This window comes from Suhomyces tanzawaensis, assembly GCF_001661415.1.
Source record: "Suhomyces tanzawaensis NRRL Y-17324 unplaced genomic scaffold CANTAscaffold_7, whole genome shotgun sequence".
NCBI classification, from domain to species: Eukaryota; Fungi; Ascomycota; class Pichiomycetes; order Serinales; family Debaryomycetaceae; genus Suhomyces; species Suhomyces tanzawaensis.
In genome coordinates, this window is record NW_017963642.1 from 235620 (window position 1) to 262218 (window position 26599).

The 26599-nt window shown below is 47.5% G+C and overlaps 12 protein-coding genes, 1 non-coding gene and 1 pseudogene across 14 annotated transcripts; 5 read left to right on the forward strand and 9 right to left on the reverse strand.

Moving 5' to 3' along the window:
• Nucleotides 1–115: 115 nt before the first annotated feature.
• On the reverse strand, nt 116–2332 carry STT3 (dolichyl-diphosphooligosaccharide--protein glycosyltransferase subunit; the record flags this gene model as incomplete). The annotated part of the gene is made up of 1 exon (XM_020211177.1): nt 116–2332. The coding sequence occupies one exon, from the start codon at nt 2330–2332 to the stop codon at nt 116–118; it is 2217 nt and encodes a 738-aa protein (XP_020062405.1).
• A 733-nt stretch (nt 2333–3065) lies between these two features.
• Nucleotides 3066–5499, reverse strand: CANTADRAFT_91743 (uncharacterized protein; the record flags this gene model as incomplete). Its single annotated transcript, XM_020211856.1, has 4 exons — nt 3066–3251; nt 3325–4800; nt 4861–5195; nt 5298–5499. 4 exons carry the CDS (start codon nt 5497–5499, stop codon nt 3066–3068), a joined length of 2199 nt encoding a protein of 732 aa, XP_020062406.1.
• Nucleotides 5500–5754: 255 nt separating this feature from the next.
• On the forward strand, nt 5755–6585 carry CANTADRAFT_27173 (succinate dehydrogenase cytochrome b subunit SDH3). The gene has a single exon (XM_020208023.1). It carries the CDS (start codon nt 6093–6095, stop codon nt 6540–6542), a length of 450 nt encoding a protein of 149 aa, XP_020062407.1. The 5' UTR covers nt 5755–6092; the 3' UTR covers nt 6543–6585.
• Nucleotides 6586–6952: 367 nt separating this feature from the next.
• Nucleotides 6953–8494, reverse strand: HAP42 (Hap42p; the record flags this gene model as incomplete). The annotated part of the gene is made up of 1 exon (XM_020211178.1): nt 6953–8494. One exon carries the CDS (start codon nt 8492–8494, stop codon nt 6953–6955), a length of 1542 nt encoding a protein of 513 aa, XP_020062408.1.
• Nucleotides 8495–9759: 1265 nt separating this feature from the next.
• Nucleotides 9760–9999, forward strand: HSK3 (Hsk3p; the record flags this gene model as incomplete). Its single annotated transcript, XM_020210462.1, has 1 exon — nt 9760–9999. One exon carries the CDS (start codon nt 9760–9762, stop codon nt 9997–9999), a length of 240 nt encoding a protein of 79 aa, XP_020062409.1.
• Nucleotides 10000–10600: 601 nt separating this feature from the next.
• Nucleotides 10601–10978, reverse strand: CANTADRAFT_56055 (uncharacterized protein; the record flags this gene model as incomplete). Its single annotated transcript, XM_020210538.1, has 1 exon — nt 10601–10978. One exon carries the CDS (start codon nt 10976–10978, stop codon nt 10601–10603), a length of 378 nt encoding a protein of 125 aa, XP_020062410.1.
• Nucleotides 10979–11101: 123 nt separating this feature from the next.
• On the forward strand, nt 11102–11800 carry CANTADRAFT_56017 (kinetochore-associated Ndc80 complex subunit; the record flags this gene model as incomplete). Its single annotated transcript, XM_020210530.1, has 1 exon — nt 11102–11800. One exon carries the CDS (start codon nt 11102–11104, stop codon nt 11798–11800), a length of 699 nt encoding a protein of 232 aa, XP_020062411.1.
• Nucleotides 11801–12304: 504 nt separating this feature from the next.
• Nucleotides 12305–12658, reverse strand: CANTADRAFT_55888 (mitochondrial 54S ribosomal protein mL60; the record flags this gene model as incomplete). The annotated part of the gene is made up of 1 exon (XM_020210507.1): nt 12305–12658. The coding sequence occupies one exon, from the start codon at nt 12656–12658 to the stop codon at nt 12305–12307; it is 354 nt and encodes a 117-aa protein (XP_020062412.1).
• A 419-nt stretch (nt 12659–13077) lies between these two features.
• CANTADRAFT_t219 lies at nt 13078–13167 on the forward strand. The gene has a single exon. It is a non-coding gene; the product is annotated as a tRNA-Tyr (tRNA).
• Nucleotides 13168–14185: 1018 nt separating this feature from the next.
• On the reverse strand, nt 14186–14629 carry CANTADRAFT_23421 (uncharacterized protein; the record flags this gene model as incomplete). Its single annotated transcript, XM_020206959.1, has 1 exon — nt 14186–14629. The coding sequence occupies one exon, from the start codon at nt 14627–14629 to the stop codon at nt 14186–14188; it is 444 nt and encodes a 147-aa protein (XP_020062413.1).
• Nucleotides 14630–17838: 3209 nt separating this feature from the next.
• On the reverse strand, nt 17839–17908 carry CANTADRAFT_t234 (annotated as a pseudogene). The gene has a single exon. The product of its transcript is annotated as a tRNA-OTHER (tRNA).
• Nucleotides 17909–18498: 590 nt separating this feature from the next.
• On the reverse strand, nt 18499–19014 carry CANTADRAFT_7774 (uncharacterized protein; the record flags this gene model as incomplete). The annotated part of the gene is made up of 1 exon (XM_020211179.1): nt 18499–19014. The coding sequence occupies one exon, from the start codon at nt 19012–19014 to the stop codon at nt 18499–18501; it is 516 nt and encodes a 171-aa protein (XP_020062414.1).
• Nucleotides 19015–21326: 2312 nt separating this feature from the next.
• MSB2 (Msb2p) lies at nt 21327–24440 on the forward strand (the record flags this gene model as incomplete). Its single annotated transcript, XM_020211180.1, has 1 exon — nt 21327–24440. One exon carries the CDS (start codon nt 21327–21329, stop codon nt 24438–24440), a length of 3114 nt encoding a protein of 1037 aa, XP_020062415.1.
• Nucleotides 24441–24692: 252 nt separating this feature from the next.
• CANTADRAFT_23424 (uncharacterized protein) lies at nt 24693–26351 on the reverse strand (the record flags this gene model as incomplete). The annotated part of the gene is made up of 1 exon (XM_020206960.1): nt 24693–26351. The coding sequence occupies one exon, from the start codon at nt 26349–26351 to the stop codon at nt 24693–24695; it is 1659 nt and encodes a 552-aa protein (XP_020062416.1).
• Nucleotides 26352–26599: the final 248 nt, after the last annotated feature.

Below are 26599 nucleotides of genomic sequence, written 5' to 3' on the forward strand. Positions count from 1 at the left end.
GTACTATGACGCTACCATGTGACTGAAGCAACTTTGTTGTCCGAAATACCCCACGATATCCGCACATTTCGTTTCAATCAATCATACCGAGTTTATTTGTAATACGCTAATCTAACTATTCTCTTAAGTCCAAGATAGGCTTTTTGACCGATCTCTTTCTCTTGGTGGTTTTCTGTGTGTCTTTATCGAAAGCAGTGGCTTGCTTCAAGTCTCTTCCGACGTTGTCCAAATCCTTGACCTTGTACACTCTGATCATCCAGTTCTGGGATGTGAATGCTTCTTCAAGAACATTCAATTCAGGGCTTTGGGCAGCTGGGATGGTCTGTCCTCTCACTCTGTCAATACCGTCTCTTCCGTTGAACAAGTCGGTGAATCTGTAGTAAGACATCTTGTACATCAAGGAATCTTGCATGGTCTTGGAAGCCTCGTGGTCCATTTTGTACTCACCTCTCTCGGTGAAGTAGTCTCTTTCGTGGACCTCATCTGGCCATATACCTTCAGAAATTCTCACCATCCACAAGAACTTGTTGATATCATCACCAGAGTAGCCCAACAATCCACCAAATACAACCAATACGTAATCAACGTCGTGTTGTCTCAAGATCTTGTAGGCCACATCTTCGTTGGAGCACATGGCCTTACCAACCGTGGCAATGTGGGTGTTGTTCCAAGTGTTGTTGTCGACCAAAGTAGTACGGTCGGCCATACCACCAATTTGGTATCCATAATCCCACCAAGCCATGACCTTGGCATCTTCTGGAGTGTTCATTCTCAACCAGTAGTAAGCTTCTCTGTAGTCATCGATGATGAGCTGAGATCCGTCGGGGTTGGTGGATGCCAACACCACCGATGGCGAGGAGTAGGCATTTGAGGTGACCCAAGTACAGTGCAACACGAAGTAGAAGAGGTAGAAGGCAAATGATAACAACACAATTAATTTGGACAATAATTGGAAAATTGGCAAGGTTTGAGATTTGATTTTCTTTGATTTGTCGGATACCTCTTGCTTGAAGATGTCAACGATGTTCAAGTAAACATCAAGCAACTTGGATAAGGCAATGGCAGCGGAAACACAGATAATAGGGGTCAAGGTCAACATCAATCTGACCATGACACCTGCGAAGTAGGCACACAAGACACCGTAGATGATCACGAAAACGTGCTCATCCTTCAATTCTTGGAAACACAAGTAGAGTCCAGCTGGGAACAACCAGATCAACATGTTGGTGTCAAAGAAAAAGGCAGGCCAGGCAGTAGGCTGATGTTCGGAGACGGAAGCAATGATTGGAATGTGGATCTTTGCATAGTTGGTGTCCCACAACGAGTAGAAACGACCAGTCCAAGGGGCGATCCAGCCCAAGGCAGTCAAGCCAAACAAGCCAGAAATACCCAACACAGTCACCAAGAACAAGGAAACCACCAAGAAAGTGTTGAACTGCTTGTGAGGAACCTTAGACTTGACGTAATCACCAAAAGACACCAATTGAATCAAGCCAAACACCCCCAAAGCGGCCATATGGTCGTTGGAACGGATAGGCAAGAAACCCACGAATGGGATTTGCATGGAAGCCAACGTTCCCAAGGCGTACCAGGTGGTGTATGCGGTGTACAATCTGTGATTGTAACGACCCATCAAGATTAACACGAACACGTGCAATGGAATCAAGTTGGTGATGAAAACATAGCCACCCCAAGCAGACACCATGTAGAAGTAGAACAACGCAGTCAAGGTTCCGTAAAAAACGGAGCCCAACTTCATGGCCTTGATCCAGAAGTAGAAGGTGGCCATCAACAAGGTGATGGCAATGGCTTCGTTATCGTAAGATCCAGCCACCGATCTGGAGATATAACCTGGTGCAATACCCATGAAAATAGCTGCCAATAAACCAGCATTGGAATCCTTCATTTCTTTGGTAAGCAAATAGGTGCAAATAGCAGTCAATCCCGAAAAGGCTGGGGCCAAGAGGACACAGATGTTTCTGATGTCCACAGGCAAGGCCAACCAGTCTCTTAAGATGTGCCAGATAGCACCTGAAGTCACCATCAATCCGGGATACAAAGTACCACCAGTCACTCTACCCAATGGGTACCAGGTTCTGTCGTCGAACCAATTCAAGAACTCGTAGAACGAGTGGCTCACCAAGTACTTGGTGGCTCTGAAATTGAACCATGGGTCGAACTCATGAATGATACTTTCAAAACGGATCACCGAAAACAACCGACTCAGTATGGCAGCTCCTGCGATGGAGATAAAGATGATTGCTCGTAAGAGTAACCGGATTGTTTCCACATTGACCCCGAGGACTCTGATAGGGGCGTGTTGTGACGACATTCTGGGAATACGGGTGTGGTTTGGTGCAATTGTCAAAGTGGTTTCCTCAGTTGAAAAATCCACCGTGTCTTGATGGAATCCTGTACTGCATATATGCTCTGGGTGTTCCTATGCTCTGAACGATACTGGGTGGTTTCTTTTTGGCCATTGTGTTATACCAAGCAGGTTGTATTCAGATTGGGGGAAGCTATCCGTCAGAGCTGTTTGACTCACTCAACCAGGTGGGTTTTTGAGTAAATTTTTTGGTGGATTTTCCAGTAGTCAAGATGAACAAAATTGGTTATTTCAACTACAAAGTGCTTAATATATGACTAAGCGGGGTGGCATGTGTTTGTGTGTAGCTCTGCGTAGTCCTCTGTTGGTGAAGAAATTTAAATGGATATAATCTGTGTAGGTATTATTCTTGATGGTGTCTAATTACTAGAATTTTATTGACTTTGAGAACCACTGGACCCTAAGAGCCCGTGACGTAGAAGCTTTGCTGTACTATTAGGTTCTTGTGCTTGTGTCTTGATTATTATATAGCCCTTTCCGTCGATCTCGTTCATAAGGATGGCTTTATCTGGAAATTGATATGATAAAATGACTCCAGTACACAAAATTTATCACCACGAGACACTTTCGTACTAGTAAGCCTAATCCAGTAACCCTTCCTCAAAAAGATCATTCCTACGCCATACTTGTTTGTTACATCTTCCTCTGAAAGAAGAGTCAACAGTATATTGGTTAAATATTACTCATTATATATGTTTTCAGCGCCATCTTTCTCATTAATGTTATCGGTAAGGACGCGGTCTTTTCTTCCAATATGACTTCCGATTCGGTATTTCGTTACTAGAGTGCTAGAAGGAGCTCCAGCTCCAGTTAGCAGGAACACTACCAACAAGCTGTTCATTGCGCTCTTTCTTCTCGAACGGAACTATGGGTTTGTCGATCTGAGTGGCTCTGTGCTCCAACTTGGGGATTATAGGCAGCTCTTCAGGTTCCGGAACCGAAAGATTGGGCGTGGACCTCTGACTGGAGTTGCTGATGCTCACCCCAAACTCATTCTGAATAAACTGATTGTACTCAGAAATACAGTTATCGCACACCTTAGAAAGCGTGCCTCTTCCACCAGTGGTAAACTGAGCCAAGTGATTAATGTAAAGATAATGCGAGGTATGTTCCTTGCAGTAGATCCCTCCACACTTCCGACAATGGTGTCTTCTTTCGAAGAAATTGAACACCTTGGGACATTTGGGGATGCTGCACTTGAACACCACCTCATCTTTGACCCAATGCTTACGTGTAGGTGGTGCCCTCAACACGTCATCGTAGTAGTTTTTCGATGATCCTAAGAAACTGGTCTTTCCGTTGAGTTTGTTCGAAGTACCTGATTCCACAGATATCCCAGAATCAAATGACCTAATAGAAGCTGTGGATGACTTTGGTTCCAAATCGTTTTGATGCTGCAAGTTGTTTAAATTGTGCTCCAAGTTCTGTTTAGGGGAGTTCACTTCCCCTTCACCTGGAGAACTAGCGTTAGATGTAATGGAGCTCGAAATATTAGAACTAGTGGGTGAAAGACCATTGACAGTCATTCTCAATACTGCTGGGACATACATGGGACTTCTAAGACCTTTGATCTGTTGTAATTGCTTACTGACCTTGGATGTCTGTGCCGACTGTTGGCCAGGAGTTTGTGGATATTGTTGATGCTGACTAGGACTTTGATGCTGCTGAGAATACGTTTGTGGAGGCTGCTGTGGGAATTGTTGCTGGTGTTGGGCTATTTGCGCAAGCTTGTACTGGTTGATTGCATGTTGATTAGTTGATGGAGGAGGCTGGTTGTGGAGTTGAAAGTTCAGTACATAAGACAGTTGATTAGATCCATGGGCGGGAATATTATTGGATTGTCTTCTCGTATTCATACTTTGAGGTGGAATGACAGCAGCGGGAACCTTGCTTTGTTGCTGTTGATTTTGTGATTGGGGAATAGACTGATGCTGGGGTTGAACATGCTGGGATAATTGGGAATTCTGTTGTTGGTGCTGACGCAGCTCTTGGTCTTGTTGATGTTTCTGAGTATTACCTGATTGCTGTGACCTTAAATCGGCTTGATGGTCGTTCTGTGTCTTGTTAACATTTTCGGCTTGATGGTCCTCCTCCAACTTTGGCAAAGTCTTCTTTGAATCGTTAGCAACCGGTTGGCTCTTCTGCAGCTCCTTATTATCTGCCACTTGGGCCAATTTGGGTTGCCTTGTAAGACTGGCAAATGACGAAAGGTCTACCTCGGCCGGTTTGTAAGGTTCTGGGGCTTTCAACTTGTTGTTGTTGTTGCTGCCAGCCTCTACCTTCTTTTGTGAGGGCTTGCGAGCCAACCTTTGGGGTAAGTTTTGGTCATTATTCGATATTAACATAGGAGATAAGCTCAACTTTTTCAATGCGTTCAAGGTCAACTTTTGCTGTTGGATGATAGTGTCCTGGTCCTCGTGTGAGTACTCGTCGCCGTTGGGACTAGACATCGAGTCGTCGTTGTTGTTGCTCGCCGACTTGTCTGAGCCGGAATGGGATGCAGCAGACTTGTTGTCGTTGAACGGCAACTGCTGGCCAATCTCGATAAAGTCGTCGTTCTTCAAGTTGGACACGCTGGACAACACTGGTGCCTGGATGAACGATTGGAAGTTCTTGGTATTATTAGTGTTGTTGGAGGGGATGAGACTGCTGTTTCTGTTGTTGGACGATGGGTTATTGGCGAGGGTGGTGGTGTTGCCTGTGACTTGTTGTTTGAGGGATTTCAAGGATGCTGTGGAGAGCACCGATTGGAACGACTGGGTACGCGACCTGCTCAAGTCCTTCTTTTTGAAGATGAGATCCGAAGACTCTGGCGCCACTGCCTCCTCGTCCTTCTGGTCGTCTCCCGACTGGTCGCCCAGCTGGTCTTCCGACTGGTACTCTGTCTGGTCCTCGGAATGGAGGCCCAGACGTCCGTTTTCGTGTGTGTTCCCTTCGCTATCGTAGTCACCGTACGAGTGCTGCTGGCGGAGATGGCCCTGGTTGTGATGGGGCTCCTGTGACTGTTGGTCGCCTTCGTCGCTGGCTCTTTCGTTATCGGCGGCTATAGTGAAGGTGGTTGTTTTCCGATGGGGAGGATCCGTGCTGGTGGTGGTAGAGCCATCCATTTCCATAACTGACTTTGTGGGGGGTTCCAGGGGATGTTTATTATGAGTGATTAACTAGCAGCCAGTATTGGGATAAGTCACGGGGTTGTGAGTGCCCCCAGACGACGCGGCGATAATGTCGTGAAGTGGGTCCGATGTCGGGGTGCGACAGTAGGTGCGGTGTCGCACCTGGAACGTGACCATTATATTTCCCAGCGTTTGATTGGACATTGGCTCCAAGATTCCCCGGGATTAAACTAGTTGATACCACTAAAATTTCTTTAGCAAGCAGCCAGTATAGATACAAGATGTTGCGTTCCGGTTTAGGATTATTGAGACGTATGTGAGCGGAGAGAGGAGTGCTGCCGTCAAGCGGACGGAGCGGAGAGCAGGAGTGGAAAGACTGGAAAGACTGGAACAGAAGACGAGTGAAGAAAGACCTCAGCCATGAAGGCTGGAACAGGAAGGATATTCCTGAGTGAAGCTCTTGCAGCGGCACTGTGTTGCTTCCAGAGCTGTGCTACTGTTGATTCCAGAGTATACTGCTGCCTCGGACTGTTGACGAACCGTACTAACATCTAGCTACCTCCCGTGTTATGGTGCCTTCCAGGGCTGCCGTCATGAGCATCCGTGGTGTTGCTTCCGTCAAAGCTTCCCACGACCAGGAACAGGAGATTTTGGTTGCCCAACGTAAGAACAGACCCCTCTCCCCAGATCTTACCATCTACAAGCCACAATTGACTTGGGTTTTGTCGGGTTTGCACAGAGTCACTGGTGTTGCCATGGCTGGTGGATTCTATGCCTTGACCTGTGGCTACGCTGCTTCGTCGATCTTTGGTTTGGGCTTGGATTCCGCTGCTTTGGTCTCTGCCTTCACCGCGTTGCCATTGGGAGTCCAATTCTTGGCCAAGGCTGTTATGTCATACCCATTCGTTTTCCACTCCTTCAACGGTATCAGACATTTGGTCTGGGATACCGGTAGAGAATTGACTCTCAAGGGGGTTTACAGAACTGGGTACGTTGTTTTGGGACTTACTGCCACTCTTGGTTCCTACCTCATCTTCTATTAAATCTTGCATTTACGTATTTATTCTTTAAAACCATGAAACTGTGATTACTGTAGATGGTGTCTGTGTGTTGAGAGACGTTCATACGTTTTACCTTGGGCTGGAAACGAAATCCATACATATTTTTGTTCCATTCCCCATATGTCTTACTAGCATGACCCCCAATCTTTGGCTAACCTAACCTGCTAAGAAAGTGAATATATGACCCAATCTTACTAGCATGTTTCGACATTACGAGTTTAATATTCACTATACTTGACCCACTACGAAAAAGAATATGTAACCTAAATGCCTTCAATATTTGACTAACACACTGTGACAGTTGAATATTCTCCTTACTGGAATACTGAAATCACCTTACGTATTAAGAATCAAATGTATTAATATTTACAGCGTATACACATTTCTATTCCTTATTTTAAAAGTCCCATATCGATCTCCGCGTCCAAACACAAGCATGGAGTGTCATTAGTACAGAATCCGCAGTTCAATTTCAGCTTCTTCTTAATCACCTTTGGAGGTGCCTCGTTTTTGTCATAAATCTTAACATTACCCAATTGTTGTTCTTCGATCTCAAGCCTGCTCTGATCAAGGTCAACCTTTGCACTGTCCAAAAACTCGTCCAAAATTAAATCGTGGCTTTCCCGGTTGAAATCATCATTTACTAAATCAATTAGCAAATCGTTATCCGTTTCGTCAAATAAATTCGTCCCTCTCATTCCAAGCAAATCTGGTGAAAATGCATTCTTTGACAACGAACTATTGGATAAAATTGACGACGGTTTAGTTTCGACAGCGCTCTTATCGATTCCAAGCAGGACTGGCTTTTTCTTTATCTGGGTTTGTTCCTTCAAGCTGTGGAGTTTCTTTGTCTCCTCCATCTGCATCGATTTGAATTGTGACCTGACGTTCAAGTAATGATGGATTTGCTGGTTCAAGATTGAGTCCGCGTCTTCGGATTTATTGGTTTGTTTGGTGGCACTGTGAATTATGTTTGAAGATCTGGTGAGGTAGCCAAGAAACTTATTCAAATCGTTAAGATTGTTGATAGACTCCAACTGGTCATAATTTGTGGTTTTGGCGAGTGGCGTGGAGACTGACACTGATGAGCCGTTGGCCTTCTTGATTCGGTTCGTTTTCAACGCATCGAACGTGATGACTCCGCTCTGGACAAAGTTCAACTCCTTGATCTGGTTGGTGATGACCTCCATATAGTTTCTGATGAGCTCTTGTTCCTTAAGCTTGTTCAAGTAGGTGAGCTTCAAGTCGTTGAGCTCTGTCTTGGGATCTGTCTTCAACACTGGCGGTGGTGGTGGTGGCAGTGCAGCAGAAGTAGTGGACAGAGTCCTAGAAGGTGGCACGGATAGCGAGCTTGCCAGCGTTTCGCTAGCCACCACGCTTGCCATGAGTCCCGGATCGTCAGGCTTCACGAGCGTGGGACCCTCGTCCTCCTTCTTGCATACTTTAGCTCTCTTCTTGGGGCTTATTCGGCCTAGATCGGACGCCACCACGCTGGTGGAGGTGGCTACCTTCAACGGCTGTTTCTTGGGGTCTTCCTCGTTCGCCAGGGTCGGTTTCCTGCCCGGACGAGGGCGTGGGGGGAGCACCCATCGCTTGGAAGTGTTGATGTTCAAGTTGACGTCGGGTTTTGGGGATGGAGCCGGCTTGCCGTTCTTGAGAATGGCCACCGGCGAGAACGTCTTGGGCTTGGGAACAGCCCCCATCGGTTTGGGGGCAATTGCCGGCTGGATCTTGGCGTATTTAGCATTGGTGGCTGTAGTGGCCCGCATGGGTTTGGCGGCGGGATACGCAGGCTGGGAGATTCCTTTGGATGGGTCGAGGGCCCTGGCAGGCTGACCCATGCGCAGCTCGGAGGACTCCCGCTTGATCGGGACTGGAGGCTCTGGGATTGCCATTCGTACACCATCGGGAGGTTTTTCGACTGGTGAAGACATGGCGTGAAGTGGACCGATGCTTCCCTATTCAGTAGTGGTGACTAGGCCAGAATCGGGACGGAGTGCCAGGCGTGTGCTCGTGTGACGACAATGTGGGTGGTACAACCTTGTGGGTGGTTATCGTGATTCAAGAATGGTAATCAAGTGCGTTCCGTTCTGCTCCGCTCTAAAAGTTTTCAATTTTCGGAGACATGGAAAAGTACGGATTGGGTGAGTGTGGGGGAGTCATGGCGAGTCAGGTGTAGGAAGGTGGGAGGATAGGCGTGGAAGGAGGTTGGCTACGGTGCTGGTGGTACTGCTGGTGCTGGTGCTGGTGGTAATGGTCCCTGGACGTGGTGGTTGGAGTGGTGGTTGGAGTGGTATTATAGTGGCAATGGGAATGGGTGCCAAATCGCGGAAGTAGAGGCTGGCGGAAACTGGCAGAGGGAAATAGGACAGCTAGAGGATAGACGAGTGTCCAGAGTGGTGGATTCTAGTGGTGGTGGCTGGCGTGGAGACTGAGCCGGAGCAGAAACTATTTACTAGTATTGTTCTTCACTGGTTTATTACCTAGACGTAAATTCGAGGAAGCCATGAATTGGCTTCAAACAAAAACCCCAGAAAATAGATCTCGTGCCATATAACGTACTTTGGTGAAATAGTTTTTTAGAAGATGTAGATACATTATTGACCCCCGTAAGTGAAGTATGGACATTTCGCAGCTAGTGCAATTGGCTGGACATACACATTGAAGTGGCAGACACGTTTCCCAGAGAAAAAAAGGCCTACAATGGCTGAGCGAGTCATTACCAGATGAAATCTGGCTGGATGGAGTGGCTTTCAGAAATCCGAATACAGATTTATGAAGATAATTCGGCGCACTAATTCGTAGCTTCTGGTGCCAGTATAAGGCATATTAGCGTAGTTACGCAATAATTCAAAGTGAGACCATTTGCACATCATAAGGCTCTTCTATTAAGCTCTTTTTTCCCCTTAGCCTTACGAATCGGCCCGATTTGAACGCGTAATAGCTCTAAAGACCTTGCCAATAGATCAAATTCATGCTAAAATATTGCAAAAGTAAAACAAAGTAGTCTTTAATTTTTCCTAATTTCAACTTTTATTGAGCGATTCTTCTTTGCTACCATTCGCTCGTGTCATTTACTGTCACGTCTTGCTTCATGTCGCCTTGCTCTAATAGTTACATGTAAACTCATCCTCCTAATAAAACGCGTCACGTGCGCTCCCTATTATCATCGCACAACAAACACTGCAAAACCCCAAACATGAGTGCTCCCAGTGGAACGGTGGCGTCCTCCATCAAGCAGCGTCAGTTGAGCCATCTCAACTCGCAGATGGCCCAGCTCCACGCTAATCTCTCCGATTTCAACGAGCTCATCCACACAACTTGCACTCAGTACCAGTCGATCGAGAATTTAGGCAAGCTCCATGCTGCCATGTTCATGGCAAGCCATGCGGTGTTTGAAAACGACAACTTCAGCGGGCAAGAAACGCAGGACGAGTGAAGCACGGCACAGCTGAAGTTGTGAGAGTCGGCAAGGGGAGTGATAACTAATTAAGGGCATTTGCTGAGAGACAAAAGTGGTGCTCCAAAGTGCATACTAGAATCGATCAAGTGATGACTGGAATCAATGAAGTGATAATTACAATACTGAAGTGATAACGAGATCGATTTCTCGGGCAATAAGTGGAATCGATAGTAGAAATATAACTGCAATCGTTAGTTGAAATTAAACTGGATTCGATTGCTGAGAGATAAATGGAATCTGCTGAAGTATAAACGGAATCGATAGCTGATGTCAGAATCGATTGCTGATGGTACATCCTTACTTCACTTCTCTGGAATCAACAGCATAAGGGACTACTCTAATTCCTGAAATGATAGATTCGATGTGGCTCTAAGAGCATTGTTTCGGTTCGTGACCCATACAACTACTGCATCAGCTCCAAAAATAGCTATGTGCACCTCGAAATGGCACCGTGTGTCGTGTGGTCTCCGGTAGACTACACTTGTATATATGTCAATATGTGATAATATTATTCATCTCAGACTACTAATAATTCTTCTATGTACATGATTCCAAGTATAAGTGAGCCTACTCGTACTCATACTGCCTTCTTCTTCTCATCCTCCAAGCTTTTCAAGAACTCCTTGTACTTTTTCTTCTTCACAATCTTCTCGTCGATCAAAATCTCTCTCTCGATGTCGAGGTACTCCTGCTTCTGATACTTTGCCACGCATCCCATCGAAGCCTTATTGGCCTCGTCACACATTCTCATTCCCTCCACGGGATTCTTGTACGAGTTGGAGCACTTGACGTAGGCCTGGATTAAATCATCGCAACGAGCAAACGCCTTCTTTCTCCACCGCTCGAAAATCAACTTTTCTTCCTTGGGCGTGATCAACCAAACGGGAAGGTTGGGGTTGGTGGGAAGCTCCACGTCCTCGAACGTCTTTTTGTTCTTGTTGCCCCCGTAACTCATGATGGTGGTCTGAGTTCGTGGGTGAAAAGAATACTTGTGTTGGGACTGGGTTGGTCATGTGATCCCAGGCACGTGATGTAACATATAAGCGAAACATTTGTTTACAATATTCACCCCACCACCATGATCCAAGGCACGCCGGAAGACATCATCCAGCAGTCGATAGACAGCATCGAGATCGAGCCTGAACTCCTCACGTTGGAACGAATCGAAGACACCATCCGTTCCACCAAACAACTCCGTGACGACAAGATAGAAGCGTTGTTTGCGAAGAACACCCAGTTGCAACAGCTCGTAAACAACTACACCAACGAAATTAACCTCTTGAACCGTATCAGTGACTATAACTACGAGATAATCCAAGGCTTGAGTGCGTTCAAAGACTATAACGTCAGTGAAATCAATAAGGATGAGAATATATTCCGAGTGTTGAACAAGAAATCCATAGAGCTCGACAACTTGAAGGTCAGCATAGCTAAAACGTTGAATGACCTCGAGAGCTCACTCAGCTCGTTGAAGCTCTCCAAAAGCAGCTTAGGAATCGAATTGGACGAGATTAAGGAGAAAGTCGTTAGTTTGTTCAACAACCCGTTTGAGAGAAGAGAAAATGACGACTTGTTGGACCAAGACTCGCATATCCTAAAGATCAATTTGTACAGAAATTTGGGGGTGAGAATCGAGAACTTCGATACTCAGGAGAACGAGAACGATAGGGTCTTGGTGTTCAACAAAGAAACTAACCTAACAAGTGTGTTGAAGGTGGATGATAAGTATAGTGATTTTTTCATTTCAAATTACATCTGGGACACCATCACCAGCTGATCAATTGTATCAATCCATAAATCACACAGAATCGATGTGGACCACACGCTTTACCACCAGAACCGTGATATTGATCCATTTTAACAGTCCACGCATCTAAGCACAAGACTGTACGGGTCCAGATGCATAGCCGTGATGTTGATCCATTCTCAATCAATCCGCAACAAAGGACAATCAATGGGAGAATCTGCCCAATATGGTTTTTACGGACAAAGTACCAGCTAATACTGGACCACTGGGGGCCCCCACATATGCGAAAATGCCTACTTATCCATCTCAGGAACCAAGTATTACACCAGAATGCAGTAAAGGTCTCAAGTAAAGGGTCTGCATTCAGATCTCTCGGCGAAATCAACGAACATCTCCTCCAGTCTACAACAAGTTATTTCGTTCCGTTTATAATATCTATGTACAAGCCAGCTGTCAAGCATCAGTGGCATCGCCCCCAACGCTAGTATTTAATCGCCAATTATGAGTAATGACCATGCTGATAGTCGTAGCCAACTAAAAGTATTTTGGATTCTCTCTGAAAGACTTCTTGGTCCATTTGGGAACCCTGTGAAGATCCTTTCTGTAGTGCTTTTCGTTTCTGCTGAATGTGGTGTACTTGTCTCTGGGGGACATTTCGGCTTCCTTGGGCATGTCGAATTTCAAGTAGTCGATCTTGCCAAACCCGGTTTTTTCACCTTCTTGCTTGCCTTGGTGTTGTATCAATGACTGGTATAAAACCTCGACGTTGGCATCAACCGTCTTCATTCTTTGTCTCAATCTGTATTTTTGGGGAACCGATAATCTTGGGGCAAACTTCCATAAGTACCCACCACTCAAGGTGGCTGTAGACTTAAAGGCACCGAACATGGTTGTGGTTGGAATCTTCTCACTAAAAATTTTGGTATGTATTTTCACTGGGTCGTGCGAAAAGACGAAACATGGCGGGAAGTCCATGGACTTAGAAATGAACGGGAGGGTTCTACGAGGGACCGTTTGGGCTGAAGTGAGCAGGCTTGATGGACTCGGGTCCGCCAGTAGCTGTTGGCCAATTGGACTGGCGTTAACTGGGGCTTAATCTGGTCACGTGACCCCGTTCTCCAGCACTCAAATATGGATGTATCTCGCCCCACAGCTGCTTTATTCTCTTGTAATTGGTACACTGGCCTTAAAGAAATGCTAATACTTTGGTGTCCAGTTTTCAGTCCCGTAGAACGTATTTTGGGTGACTTTAGTCAGAGTTTCCGAAATAGTCGCTACCTCAACGGTACATCTATTTTTCAGAAATCCTCTTGGTGGCCAAGCTGGCTAAGGCGCGAGACTGTAATGAGTTACTCAAAGTAATCTTGAGATCGGGTGTTCGACTCACCCCCAGGAGATTTTTTTTGGAGAGGTCCCGATATGCACGCAACGCTCCCAATCGACAGGGATACATATTTACGGTTTCTTAATATAGTGCCGATAGTGGGCTAACGTGTAAAGGGGCCCAAGGGGCCCAAGGGGCCAGACAGTCCCAAAACGATTTTTCGAGAATTACTTTTGTTGACATGCCGGTGTTGAAACTTTGAATCACGGCAGCAGATACCCCACCCAGTAAGAGCAAAGCGCCCGATCGCCAGTAAGGAGGTATTGCCATCCTTCAATGGAGCCTCGCCAATGTTTACCCAAACAGGCAATTCTACTGGGGATGAGCACGGTCAATGTCGCACCATGCGCACACTCTTTCCCGATATGCGACACCCGGTGGCGCCTAAACGTGGCGCATAGCACCTGCGTGGATTACTGGCGCCAATCGCAGGAGCAAGTGAGCTAATAAATGGGTAGGTTTATGGGGGCATTTAGCGATGTAGCACCGACAATGCGCTCGGTGGCTCCACTTGCCCCATCCGGCAGGTGGGATGCGTTTTCCACCCCCGTGAGCCGATCCTCACACCAGGCCTGGGGTGCTTGTTGTCAGGAACCTCTGCTACTCAAATAGGAGATGGGGGGGGTGTGGATAGGAGAAGGTTTGGACAAGGCAAGCAGCCGGCGCAGTTCCGCCTTAAGTGGACAGACGGCGATCTGATTGTTATCACAACAAAATCCGATACCAGCGACCCCCTCCCACCGCTACCGGGATCAATGGCACTGCAACATGCGAACCCCACGTCTGGAGCCGAAGTATTGTCAGGACAGGTGTGGAGCACTGCACAACCGGAACCTACAATACCCCACGATCCACCTCCGGTATCGCGACGGTTGGCCCACGCCGGGCCCAAACTACACATGGGTGAGGATGATTATGTAATGACTATGAATATGATATTCTCTATAACAGCAAATAATATAGCTAAAACCCGTAGCTAACCCAATAAATAAAATCTCGTAAACAACATAAACGGCATGATGAAGCGCCCGCTACAAGCAAGCAGTCAACCACTTTCTGTAGTTGTGGCTGGTGGAAGGAATGCTGCTCAACAACTCGGAGCTGGCACTGGTGTTGGCCAACGCGTAGTTGGTGTTGGACTGCACCGAGTAGTTCAAGTCGAAGTAGTCCAAGTCCCTGTTGGAGTCCTCGCCGCTGGAGGTGGTATAGTAGTTGGAGGGAAGGAGCAAGGGCGACTTGGACAAGTCTTGCCCGTACGACTGGCTGCCGTTGTAGTGCTGGTACATGTTGGGGGCTAACAAGGGCGACACCAACTCCTCGGAAGTGGTGGCCGAAGGCGAGTCCTCGTGACGATGTATTATATGCGATGATTGTTGTTCATCCACCGTCTTGCACGATTCCGAACAGTAGATCGAGTTGTGGGAGCACAACTGATCACAGGTAATGCAGTAGTTGTTGAAGGCCAAATCAGACATGATTGGCGTAGTGTCGGACTATAGAGGGGATGGAAATGTCTTTCGATAGGAATGGTTTTCGGAGGGCTAGGATAAGAGCGGTTAACCATATTTATATATTCCAGTTGCAGCAAATTGTGGTGTATGAGCAATTTGCAGTGTTTAGCAACCAGTAAAAAATTCTCACTAAGTCCTGTTACCGCGGGTTTTTGGGGCTATTGATAGTTATGCCCCAAGTTGCCACACCCAACTTTACGTCACCCTGGACTAGATGCATGTTTGGACTTTTCCCGTTAATGCGGTGGTGGGCGTATCTGGCGTCCATCGCCAGACACTTGCCACCCCTCTAACCAGCACCTCCCTCTCCCCCACACGTGTTATTAGGACACAACAAAATTTTTACCGCGATGCTCGGCACCTCGTGGTGGGACTCGTGGGGCCAGCTGCCACCACCGTGGTACCCCCTCCCCCATCACCCAACACCCAACGTGGTCGACGTCCTACTACGCCTCTTGTTGGTCTCTCTACAACACCGCCATAGTGTCGCCACCATGCCGCCACCGTGCCGCCATGGTGCCAGTCGTCTGCTACGTGGCAGCTGGAGCCACCCTGGCCCCTTACCAGTGTCTAGACTGCCCAAACCTCTGTCTGCTGGATGGTTCCAGCCTTGATTCCAGAACCTTGGCGGAGCCTTGCACCGCGGTGCCTAGCGAGAAATCTCTTGCCCGCGCTATTTTTGTCGCTCTGGCTGGCATCAACACCGCTCGCGATCTCCAGTGCGAAGCGACCAGTCTCGCTGGGGCAACCCAGACGACCATCCATGCTACACGAAAGGCTGTGGGGCTACCCGATGGACTGACGGGGAGACGAGATCATCGCCAGTGTTGGTGAAAACTTTTCCATGGCTCCCATTACGCCAGAGCTTGCCCTGTATGCAAGTCATTTGATTCCGGGCGCTTCGCTACTGTTGGAACGGTGTGGAACGGTGTGGAACGGTCGGAGATCCACTAGCAGATTCTAGAGAGTTGTGACCCCCCACAGCCGCTGCTCCGACACGACAAAAAATGCAGGTGTATGTGCATGGCCCTGTGTCCGGATACCATGGGCCTGCGGTGCACGCTATAGCTAGACTCCTGCAAGCATGGTTCCATACTGGCAGCGCGAGTGCATGTGTTCCAGTTACGGGTTGCTCTTTGTATAATTCGTTTATAGTTAGATCTGGTTATGGTGCCCTCGCACCGACACTCACGTGCTCGGCGGGAAAGCTGGAAGCGCGAAGCGGAGATCGCCCAGCGAGCCGGACATGCTTGCTGGGCTCGCTCACTTGCTGGTGGTGTCACCACGGGCGGCTTGGAAGCGATTGATCGGGGCCGGATCGTAGTTCTGGGCATGGAGGCGGCATTGGCAGGCTTTGGAACTGGTACCAATGCCACACTGCCGACCCCGGCTAATGGCTGTCTTACCAGGACCCCCTCGTCCCCCGGGCGCTACCACCGTGCACGGTGCGCGCTGCAGCTTTCGGTACCGACGCTGCCCGCAGCAACCTGCTACTGGGTAAACATTATGCATATTATGCACCAGTCACCCCGCGAAAACCGTAGTCGGTAATGGAGCCAAACGATTCCCGCTAGCGGCCTTTCCCCTCCCTGTTTGTCTATTTGATAAATAATGATCACTCTCCGCTTCTGGACGAACGGGCCAGGACCATGAGCATGATCGCCTTGGGTGAGTCTGACGACCACCCTCATACCAGAAGTGGTGTGCCAGGCGGCACAACCCCACAGCGAAACTTTGTGAGGTGCAGGGTGCGTCAGGCCACCAAGCACGGCAAACGTCTTGTCAGCGCTGGAGGTGTTGTGCCGTTTTAGAGCCAATAGTCCTGCGATGCCCTGAGTGACTGTGGTTCACTCCCGTCCCGTGCAGACGGTGATCTCACCCTCTACATGGCTCAGATGAAACGACTCCCTAGCGCCATGCACCGCCTAAAATTCGAACCATTTGCGAGACCCTGAAATCTCAGGTAGTGAAAATTTTCGTTCACTCGCAGGACAACTTCCGCATTGGGCAGACTAAATCCGGAAAAGAGGGTTGCCTCATGACACACCCCACGCACTTACTGGGGCTGGAACCGAGTCTGAGAACCGAGCCTGACTGCCCTGAAACTGCCCCACCACCCAGTCCTGGAGCCACAGGTTCTGGTACTGGAGCAACCACACTTTCCACCACACTTCTAGCGGGCTAACAAACATATGCCAACTCGGCTCGTCGCTGCCCACATACATCCACCTCGTCTAGTTTTTGTCTGGGAGGCAAGCTACAGTTGGAATTAGTGCACCAGCAAAATAATCTTGTCCCAAAATTGTACATTTCTTACGAAAATTGCAAAGATGTAGGTGAGCAATCTGAGTAGCGAATTACATCATCACAGCTACAGAAGAGATCATTGACGGCGGAATCGGGCTCTCTGGTGGCGAGGAGCGAGTGATGACACATTTGGGACATCTGGGACATCTGGGTGACAGCTTTGGGCTGGGGCAAGTTGTGGGGTGGGTCACCCAGATGTAAACTGCAAATTCTTCAGCCACGCACTGTCGGGGTGGTAAAAGTCATGTAAATGTCACGTCAGATAATGTCATCCAGGGTCGTTTCATCTAGTATGAAGACCGGGGTTGTGGCTAGATGACCTAGGAGGGTATGGTAGTACGGATGGGATCAGAGGAATCACAATTTTAGCTCAGAGACACCAGAAGTATGCCATGCAAAGCAAAAATATGCACGAGTATTCCAGTAGGCTACACCATCCTACAGGTCCGTTCTAATACCAATAATTTTAGTATAACCGCAAACAGAACTATAACTTCTCGTAATGAAGTGTGACACTCAGTGGAATTGCGCTGGACTCCACTAGTTTTTGATGGAGTACAGATGCCACTCAAGTGGACTCCAGAACACACTTCAGTGCCCTGGGTGGTCAAATTTCACAAGGATACTAGTTGCACAAGTATCAACTCAGTATGAAGTGGACTCCAGAAGTATGAGCCCGCTAATGCATAAATCTGGAACCATCATTTATAAACTCGCATGTAGTATATTTATACCTAGCATTAATTCGAACCAGCTAGATGTCTACGCAACTTGCTGTGGGACCTTCCTGTACAAGTACACCCTTCCAAAATAGAGGTTTCCCAAGTGGGCTATCCGTCCTAACATTCTCCTTTTTTATTATTACTTGAATTACTTAGAATTGAACCTTGGAACATCCATTATGAGTGGACTACTCTACCATTGAGCTCGTAATTATTGAGCTTTATATAGCACAAGCTAGCTTACGTACATCACACACTGTAATTCGCCAGTATTTTTCTAGAGTCACCACGCAGGGTCTACTCATTGAAGTGGGTCTTAATCTTGATGGTATTCCCAAGTAGGCTATTCATCCTAACATTCTCTTAGAATTGAATGGTGGAACATCCATTATGATTGGACTACTCTTATATCGTTTATACTATCCAAACTCACAGAAGATTCAACCCCTGCTGATCTAATACCCTCTAAAAATTTACCTGTGTAAACTTTTGAGTTGTTTCCCAAGATTGCAAGGTTCTGTGACAAGTCATCATTATCCTGGCTAACAACCTAACAAATATATTACCAGGATTTTCGATTCTATTTTCACGTAACGTTGACAGGAGCTCTTTCTTGTGAATCTTATTGTGGCTGTGACTCTGTGATTAGCTGTTCTGGGGATTGGCAATTCAATTCTCACAAGTATTACCTAGTAGCAAGTGACTCACCCAGTTAGTGTCGCTAAAGATAATTAGCTGATGGATATAGTAGCTTATTCCTTTAATAGCCGATGGATATTATGATCTCTGGCGGACTGCCTTCTCTCACACAGTTTTGTACTTGTAGGTGAGCTTGCCCAACGCCTCCACCTCGTGGATGGTACTGACGTACCACCACCGGAAGAGCACGAGACTGCCGAGGTTGATGGATGGAAGTAGATAGTAGAGCTTCTCGAGCGACCAGCCAGCACCAAGCGAATAGAGGAGCTGGCAGCAGATGATGCCATTGACCACGTCAACTATAACAGGCACTGCAATCGGCACTGGCGACGCCACTCCTACGGCAAACTCACGGAGATTGACGAGAGTGAGTACGTTGGAGAGCAAGATGAGGAGCACCCGCAAATGGGCATGTGCAGCCTGCGGGTTGTGGTGATGCTCCAAGTACATCACCACAGGGAGCTGTACGAGAAGGGCAAGCGAGAGGTACCGCTTGCCGGAGGCGTAGGAGTGAATGTTTTCTGTTGAGAGGCGATCGATCAACGCCGCCTGGTCGTCGGAGTCGAGGAGCTCGCTGGAGGTGTCAAGCACCGCTCTGTCGAGCTTACGGAGCCGGGACATGTTAGCAGGATTGGAGGAGTGCATATGGCCGATTCAGAAAGATATTGAAGAAGTGCGGATTTAGCCATTACTAAGAGCGAGGGTTTGCTTCTAATAACTCTGCTTCCAGAGGTGGATAAGAGCGTTTATTAGCGGCCACGACTAAGTAGTTTGTGCCATAACAATACTCGAGCCTCGAAACCACAGCCAGCCAAAGGAACTGCAAAGTAGCGATTATGATAGCCATTCGCAGTAAATAATTTATATTGACTAAGGAACAATCATCCAAAATACTGGCGAAATCCTGGATACGGATGTTGTGGATGTTTCTGTGACTTTCAATTGTTTGAAAAAGGGAGCTGATAACTTTGCAAAACGACTGGCTCCACAGCACTAATTTAATGCTCCCAACACGACGGCTATCAAGACTGAAATTTGGCTGATACGCTTCAAGTATCAATTTGCTTTCCTCTAAGAGTATTTTATATGCAACTGAGATAATGCCCCAGGCTTCCATCGACTAGGGATATTGTCATGAAACGGGGATTATTGCTTCTAGCTTCGAAATTGACCATGTTGTATGCACATTAAAAATCCGTATCTAGGATGATGGAGAATAGAACCAGTTATAGAGTCGGCTCCAAAACCCATACATCAATACTCTGGGACCTTAAACACAGATACTGGAGCGATAAACCTTTACCAATACTGAACCGATAAACCTTTACTGTAATTCTCTAGGACATTACATACAGATACTGAAGCGATAAACCTACTACTGAAACGATAACCTTTACCAATACTCAACCGATATACCTTTACTGCAACTGGGACCTTTCATACAGATCTGAACTGATCAAATTCTGAAGGGACTCACCAAAACTCAATCCTTAGGACAAAGAGTCCTTCTAAAAAACTGCCCAGTAAATTCACTCACCCTCCCAATACAAGAGATCCGAGGAGATCTCGATGGCCCTCCATGTTGGAGCTACGCCCGCACAACTGGCCTGATAGTGCCCCCACATTTGCAACTGCTAGTCCAGCGAATCCGCAGCGGATATACCTGTGCAGGCCTGCGGCTGGCGCACCAAGCGTGCCTTGCCACCTACATATCTGCACCACGGTCGCACCATCTGTCACACCACCAGTAGCACCAGCAGCAGCACCAGCGGCACCAACATCACCAGGACCCCTCTGACACGCTCGTGCCAAGTGCCGGAGGCTCGTCTCCAGGCATGCGTGGAACAGCCTCCCCTCGCATCGGGCCACCCGAATATGCCAGTTGTCACCCAATTCGAGGTCTTCGCAACCCCTGCACACAGACCGTCCCCGATCTCGAATCGGTCTAGAACCGCATCGTTTGGGCCACATTGTCAACACTCCCATGCGGCGTCCGCATCCCCATCCTGCGACGCGCGCACAAAATACTGCCAATCGCCAGTGCCAGCCAGGCGCCGGCGATGCCATTGGCCCACACAACTATAAGCGACACCCGCCCGCACCGCTCAGCTGGTGCCTGAATTATTTTGCACTGGCGTGATAAGGTCCCACCTGCGCAGGGTGCCGATCTTGTAGTCCTCGCCACGGCCATCGCAGCAACACTCCAACATCCGTACCTCTCACACACTCCTCTCACATCCGTACCGCTCAGGCACTTCCCTGGAACATCCGTAACTCATCCCCCCTCCTCAAGCCCTCCCACCTCCCGCTGTTTGTTTACCCTCTAGACGACGCACCTCACCACCCTCCCAGACGTGTCCCTGCCGTCGCTCGTCTCAAGCTGTTTTAGACAGAAATGTACTAACAATGACATGTGCGCGGGTTTACATAAGCGTGCTTTCTTTTCGCCTGCCGCCCTTTGTGTCACGTCCTTTGTATCCACTTTTTATCCCACCCAAAAACTGCCTCTTTTATATATATTGGTTACCAACAGCTTCTCTACGGTTCCAAGGCCAATACTCTCCATTTCAGGTTCACCACCGCCCCCACACGTCCCCTCCATCCGTGAACCGTCCACCCGTGAACCTCCGCCACCACCGTCACTTGTGCTAGCAACCTTAACCGCCCACTCCTGACTCTGGTTCCCGTCTGGTTCCCGCCCTGGAAGCCTTATCCCACCAAGACTCCCCCAGTCCCGTTGTCCCTCGCTTCCCAACGTGCTGCCAGCCCTTTCATGAACACGCCAGCGTCCCATCGCCCGTTGTACTGAACCTGCTAGCCGCTCAGTGATTTGTTTTTGGTCCCTTCCTCCAGCCTAGTTTGATTTTATCCTAACTACAGTCCTTCTTTCCGTCCTTCACTTCAGATTCCCCCCTTTACGATACCCCTACACCATGTTGGCCAACTTGAAATTGAACGTGGTTACGTCCGTGCTTGTTTTGTCCTTCCTCAATTCGGTGTGCGCTGATGCCAGCAACACCACCCTCGTGAGCGCCACCCCCACGGCCTTGGCCCAGCTCTCCAGCGTGAACTCCAACAGAAACGACAGAACCGAGAGATCCACTCCAGAATCCTTTCCTGAAACCTCCAGCGTGAACTCCAACAGAAACGACAGAACCGAGAGATCCACTCCCGATTCCGCCCCTGAAACCTCCAGCTCCACCAGAAGAGGCCTCTTCGACGGCTCGAGCTTCTTGGGTGGTTTGTTCCCATCCACTCCTTCCCAGAACGATGGTGCTACCTCCTCGTCTTCTGCGGCTCCTGTGCCTTCTTCTACCAACAGAGGCTCGTCCCCTGCATCCAGCACCGGCCCAGGTACCTCCGATACCTCTAGAAATACCCCTGACGATACTCTGTCGCCAGTTTTCCCAAGAACTTCGGACCAGGTGACTCAGACCCCTACCACTCAAACCCCATCAACCCAGGGCAAGCCTACCTCTGAAGAAGCTCCATCCAGTGGCTCATCGGCTCCAAACACTGCCAACACCCCCCACACACCACATATCTCTGATGAAGTGCCTGTTGAATCAAGTGCCCCAGGAACCACTCCAGGAACCACTCCAGGAACCACTCCAGGAACCACTCCAGGAACTACCTCAGAAACCACACCAGAAACCACACCAGGCACTTCCCCTGTAACCACCCGTGGAACTACTCAAGAGTCTACTCCAGAAAATACCCCTACCACGAGTACAAGGAATGCTCCATCAACTGGTGAAGAGAGCCGTGAAGCCACCAAAGAAACCACCAAAGAAACCACCCCGGAGACCACTAGAGAAACCACTAGAGAAACCTCCAAAGAAACCACCCCGGAAACCAGTCCAGAGTCCTCCACGGCTTTGGCCACTCCTTCCACCGCTTCGAACACTCCTACATTCAAGAACCCACTTGAGATTGGAATAACCACCTCTTCGGAGTTTTCTAGTGCTGTTTCCTCGACTGTGTTGGTTTCTCCTTCAGAGTCTTCAGTGGCTGCATCTTCAGCCCCAGTTGAGAGTTCACCTTCTTCAGCAGCTCCTTCTGCTACAACCTTCCCAGTTGCACCATCATCCGCATCTGTTTCGTCATCCCCCGTCGAACCAACTACCACTGATTTGACTTCTTCAGCAGCTCCATCCCCAGTTGAGTCTTCAGCAGCTCCATCTCCAGTCGAGTCGTCAGCAGCTCCCTCCTCAGCTCCAGCAGTGTCAACTTCCCCAGTAGAATCCCCAACCTCCACCCCAGTGGAATCTCAATCATCTGCTGCCCCAACCACTGCTTCTTCTGAAACCCCAATTGTCATTCCATCTTCGAGTGAGATTTCTTCTGCAGCCCCAGTCACTTCATCCATCGATTCTTCCGTGCCTTCGTCTTCAATTCCAGTGACCACTCCAGTCGAATCGTCCTCAATTCCAGTGACTACTCCAGTCGAATCATCCTCAATTCCAGTGACCACCCCTGTTGAATCTTCTTCTACTCCAGTGGTTACTCCAATTGAGTCATCTTCTGTTCCAGTGGTCACTCCAACCGAATCATCTCTTCCAATCGAGTCTTCCACACCAATTCCTTCTTCTTCAGATGTGCTGAGCACGGTACCAATCCCCGTTTCCTCAGCAGTTCCTTCAACTTCACTGTTCCCGGAATCATCTGTAGTGACTGAATCAAGTGCAACTCCGGTTAGCTCAGAGACTTTGGTTCCTGGTCCAAGCACTTCGGAATCTTTGGCAAGTTCTTCGGCAGTTCCTTCAAGCAGTGAGCCAGCACCAGTATCACTGGCCTCAGCAACTGAATCTTTGTCTACAGTTTCAGCACCAGAACCTACTTCTTCACAGGTGACTAGTGATTCATCAGCACCACTCTCATCTGCTGTTCCAGTGACTTCTGAACTCAGTTCTGAATCTCCATCGACTACTATTGTCGCTTCTTCATCTGCCTCCCCAGAGAGTCAAGCTGAAGAACAAAGCTCTTCAGCAAGTGTTGAAACTTCTGCTACTGCTGAACCTTCTGTGACGTCGATTGCTTCTCCTGCTCCAGAGCTAGCCAGTTCAGTTGTTGCGTCTGAAGTACCATCTGCAGCAGCTTCTACCACTCTTCCACCAGCACCAGCTTCAAGCAGTACCACTGCACCAGCTGGTGATAGTGACTGGTTGCCTAGTACATTGATCATTGAGCAGACCAGTACCGCTGCCACTGCCACTGAGACTATTGCTAGAGCTACTGCCACATCTGCTGAAACTTCCGGATTACCAAAAGCAATCACCCCTGCTACTACTTCCACTCCAGGAAGTAACTACGAAGTTGTTTACATTGGTTTCAAATCGGAGTTGAACTATCCATGGATTGTTTCACACTCGCTCTCTTCTGCTCAGATTTTCCAATACTTGCCTCAAGTCTTGACTTATCCATTCAGCAACTCAGATGATTACAGTGATGTTTCTGTCAAGAGATTAATTCCATTCACTGCGGCTGGGATCCCATACACTATCACCGTCGCCGAGGTTTACTTCCCATCTGATTCGGTAAAGGCATTGGGTAACTTGGTACAAGATTCCCAATCGCTCTTGTACAGAAATCCTAAACCAACTTTGAATTCGGTGGCTAGTCTCATTGACAGCAGAATCCCATTGACTGGTTTAGATACATCAGACAGTGCAACTAAGGGTTCTGGTTCTAACGGTGGCAACGGATCACTGAACAACGGGTCCATCGATCAAGCAAATGGAAACGGCAACGCTGTTGATAAAGCTAGAATTTCTGGAATTACTATTGGTGCAGCAGCTGGATGTGGTTTGTATATGACCTTGATGTTGTTGTTATTCAAGAGATACAAAAAGAACTCTAAGACCATTGAATTACCACCATCTGACTCTGAATCCAATGTTGGCGTTCAATCCAACAACTCTACAGAGACTTCAGGTATTTCTATTTTCAACAGATTAAACAACTATGATTCTGAGGCTGGGTCTCCAACAAGAACTGTTCAAATCAGTGAACCTGTGCAAGCTTCGAACTCGTTGGGTTGGAATTAATGATTGGTTTTTTTACGATTGTCCATGACAGTTTTCATGTTTTCATGTACAGTGGGTGTTATTCTACTGACATTAACAGCAAAGAATACTGCATCAGAACAAGGTGATAGCTCATACAAGCATCACTGCTTAGCATCAGTATTCTTTATATAATTGTCGGTCATTCCACTAAACCAAGTTATGGTTTTTATTTTCCGTTCTCTCTATATCAGTATACTGAATTAATAAAGATATATTATTTTTGTATTTGTATCATACTAAAGTAGCTATAAAAGCCCATAAATCATCTGCCAAATTAGCTGCATCATCATCCAAGACTTCAGTTAAATCGTTAACAAGATCCAGTTTTCCTTCAAGGTTATTCGCTTTCAAATTTTCATTGATGACATCTATTAAGAGCGTATCCTTGATACCCAAATACTCTTCCACCAATTCCACGATCTTGGACTGTAGCTTGGAGTTGACATCGCCTGGAAGCTCGGAGATGACAACATTGACTTCTTTAGCAGCTTTTGGTGAATCAACTTTTGGTTTCTTGATGCTGGCAATGAACTGCGTCGCTTGCTCATTCGATTGCACTTCCTTCTCCTCTGCTTCTCTATCCAATTGGTCCTGACTCTCTTCATACGCCCTTTTCTGGGTTCTCAACTTCAAATATTGAGAATGGTCTGCAAAATACAAACCTACGAGCGATGCCAAGCTGTTACCAGTCGATAAAGTACGCTTTGATTCTTGGACTTGATCTTGAACAGATGTTATGTCTTCGATGTATTTGAACTTGTTATCAATCAAGGTGGTCTCGTAGTTCTTTAGCTTGTCGAGCTTTTGCTCAAGGCTATTTCTTTCGCTCTCCAACTTTTTCATTTGTAAGAGCTTTTCTTGATATGTTTTCTCGAGGTTTGCCTGTTCTTGTTCTATCAAATGCTGTTCATATTGTTCTTCATTCATATCTTCATGTTCTTCCTTAATTTTCGTGCTGTCCAGATCAGAGCTTGAGGAATCCACCATAACCACATCCTCAGTCTGTAGTCCCTGGAAGACTTGCTTCAATCTTTCTTTTGTTTTGATTCTCTCTTGTTCAATTTCCTTCTTTCGGTTATCTCTTTCCATTATCAACACCTTGGACCTAAATTTGATAATATCTTTGACAATCATATCCTTCATGGTATTGGGGACATCAATCAATTCATTGTTGTCCACTTTGTACTTACTATAGTAATTTAATACCGCATCCAAATCTTCAGTACCCGACTTCAAGGATTTGCCTATATTACTCTGTAAGATCTGGTTGACCCGAGCGCTGACATTTTTGGCGTTGGAGTCACTGACTTCAACATCAATCTTGTCCAACAACGGCACCACTTCCGGATCAAAATAAATAGTGGCTGACTTGAAAAGTTCCGGTATGGTGTCTTTGAAGGAATACAAGCGTTTCACCGCCTTTAAATGGTTTAATTTGATGTACACCAACTTGCTGTCTAGAAAGTCGTAACTCACATGAGACCACTGGTATTGATGAGCTATGAGCACATTAAGGATCTTTTCGATGGCGATTTTCCTCAAGTTGGGAAAGTTCTGGATGATAACGATACTGAGTTGGTCTTTTTTGTTTGAAGGGAGCAATGAAGAAATCTCCACGTATTTCTCTGGCTGCTCGTCTTCCTGGCCAGCATCTTCCACAGGCTCCTCATCAGCAGTGGACTGTTTCGACTCAAGTGACTTTTTGGTCAAGAGCTTGTGAGTGTTTGTGCTGATGATCTCACTTACGTCCACCGAGGCAAATACTGGGATTGTGGCTCTGACTTCCGACTGGATGGCATCCTCTGGTATGGAAGGGATTGGCTTAAGCACCGACAAGAGCTTGTTAGATGGAGTCAATGCATATGGTGCTACTGTAGTGACAGGAAACATTTTAGGCGTGCTTACGACGAGATTGGAGATTTTGGGGTTGAAAATTGTATGATTAGGTATTTGATGCCGTAAACGGAGCGCAGTGGGCTCTAATTCGGTGGCTGTGAAGCGATTTGGAGGTATGCTGGTGGAATAACTTACCACAGTTGAATATGATGCTGCGTCTTGTGAAGGTAATTCTGGCAGCTGAAATTCCTATGAAGAGTATGTGTGGTTGGAGGTACCTATGGACAGTCTGGTGTCCTATC

Bases quoted from the DNA above. Each gene is read 5' to 3' on its own strand.
- CANTADRAFT_27173 (XM_020208023.1), top strand. From the start codon at position 6,093: ATGAGCATCCGTGGTGTTGCTTCCGTCAAAGCTTCCCACGACCAGGAA.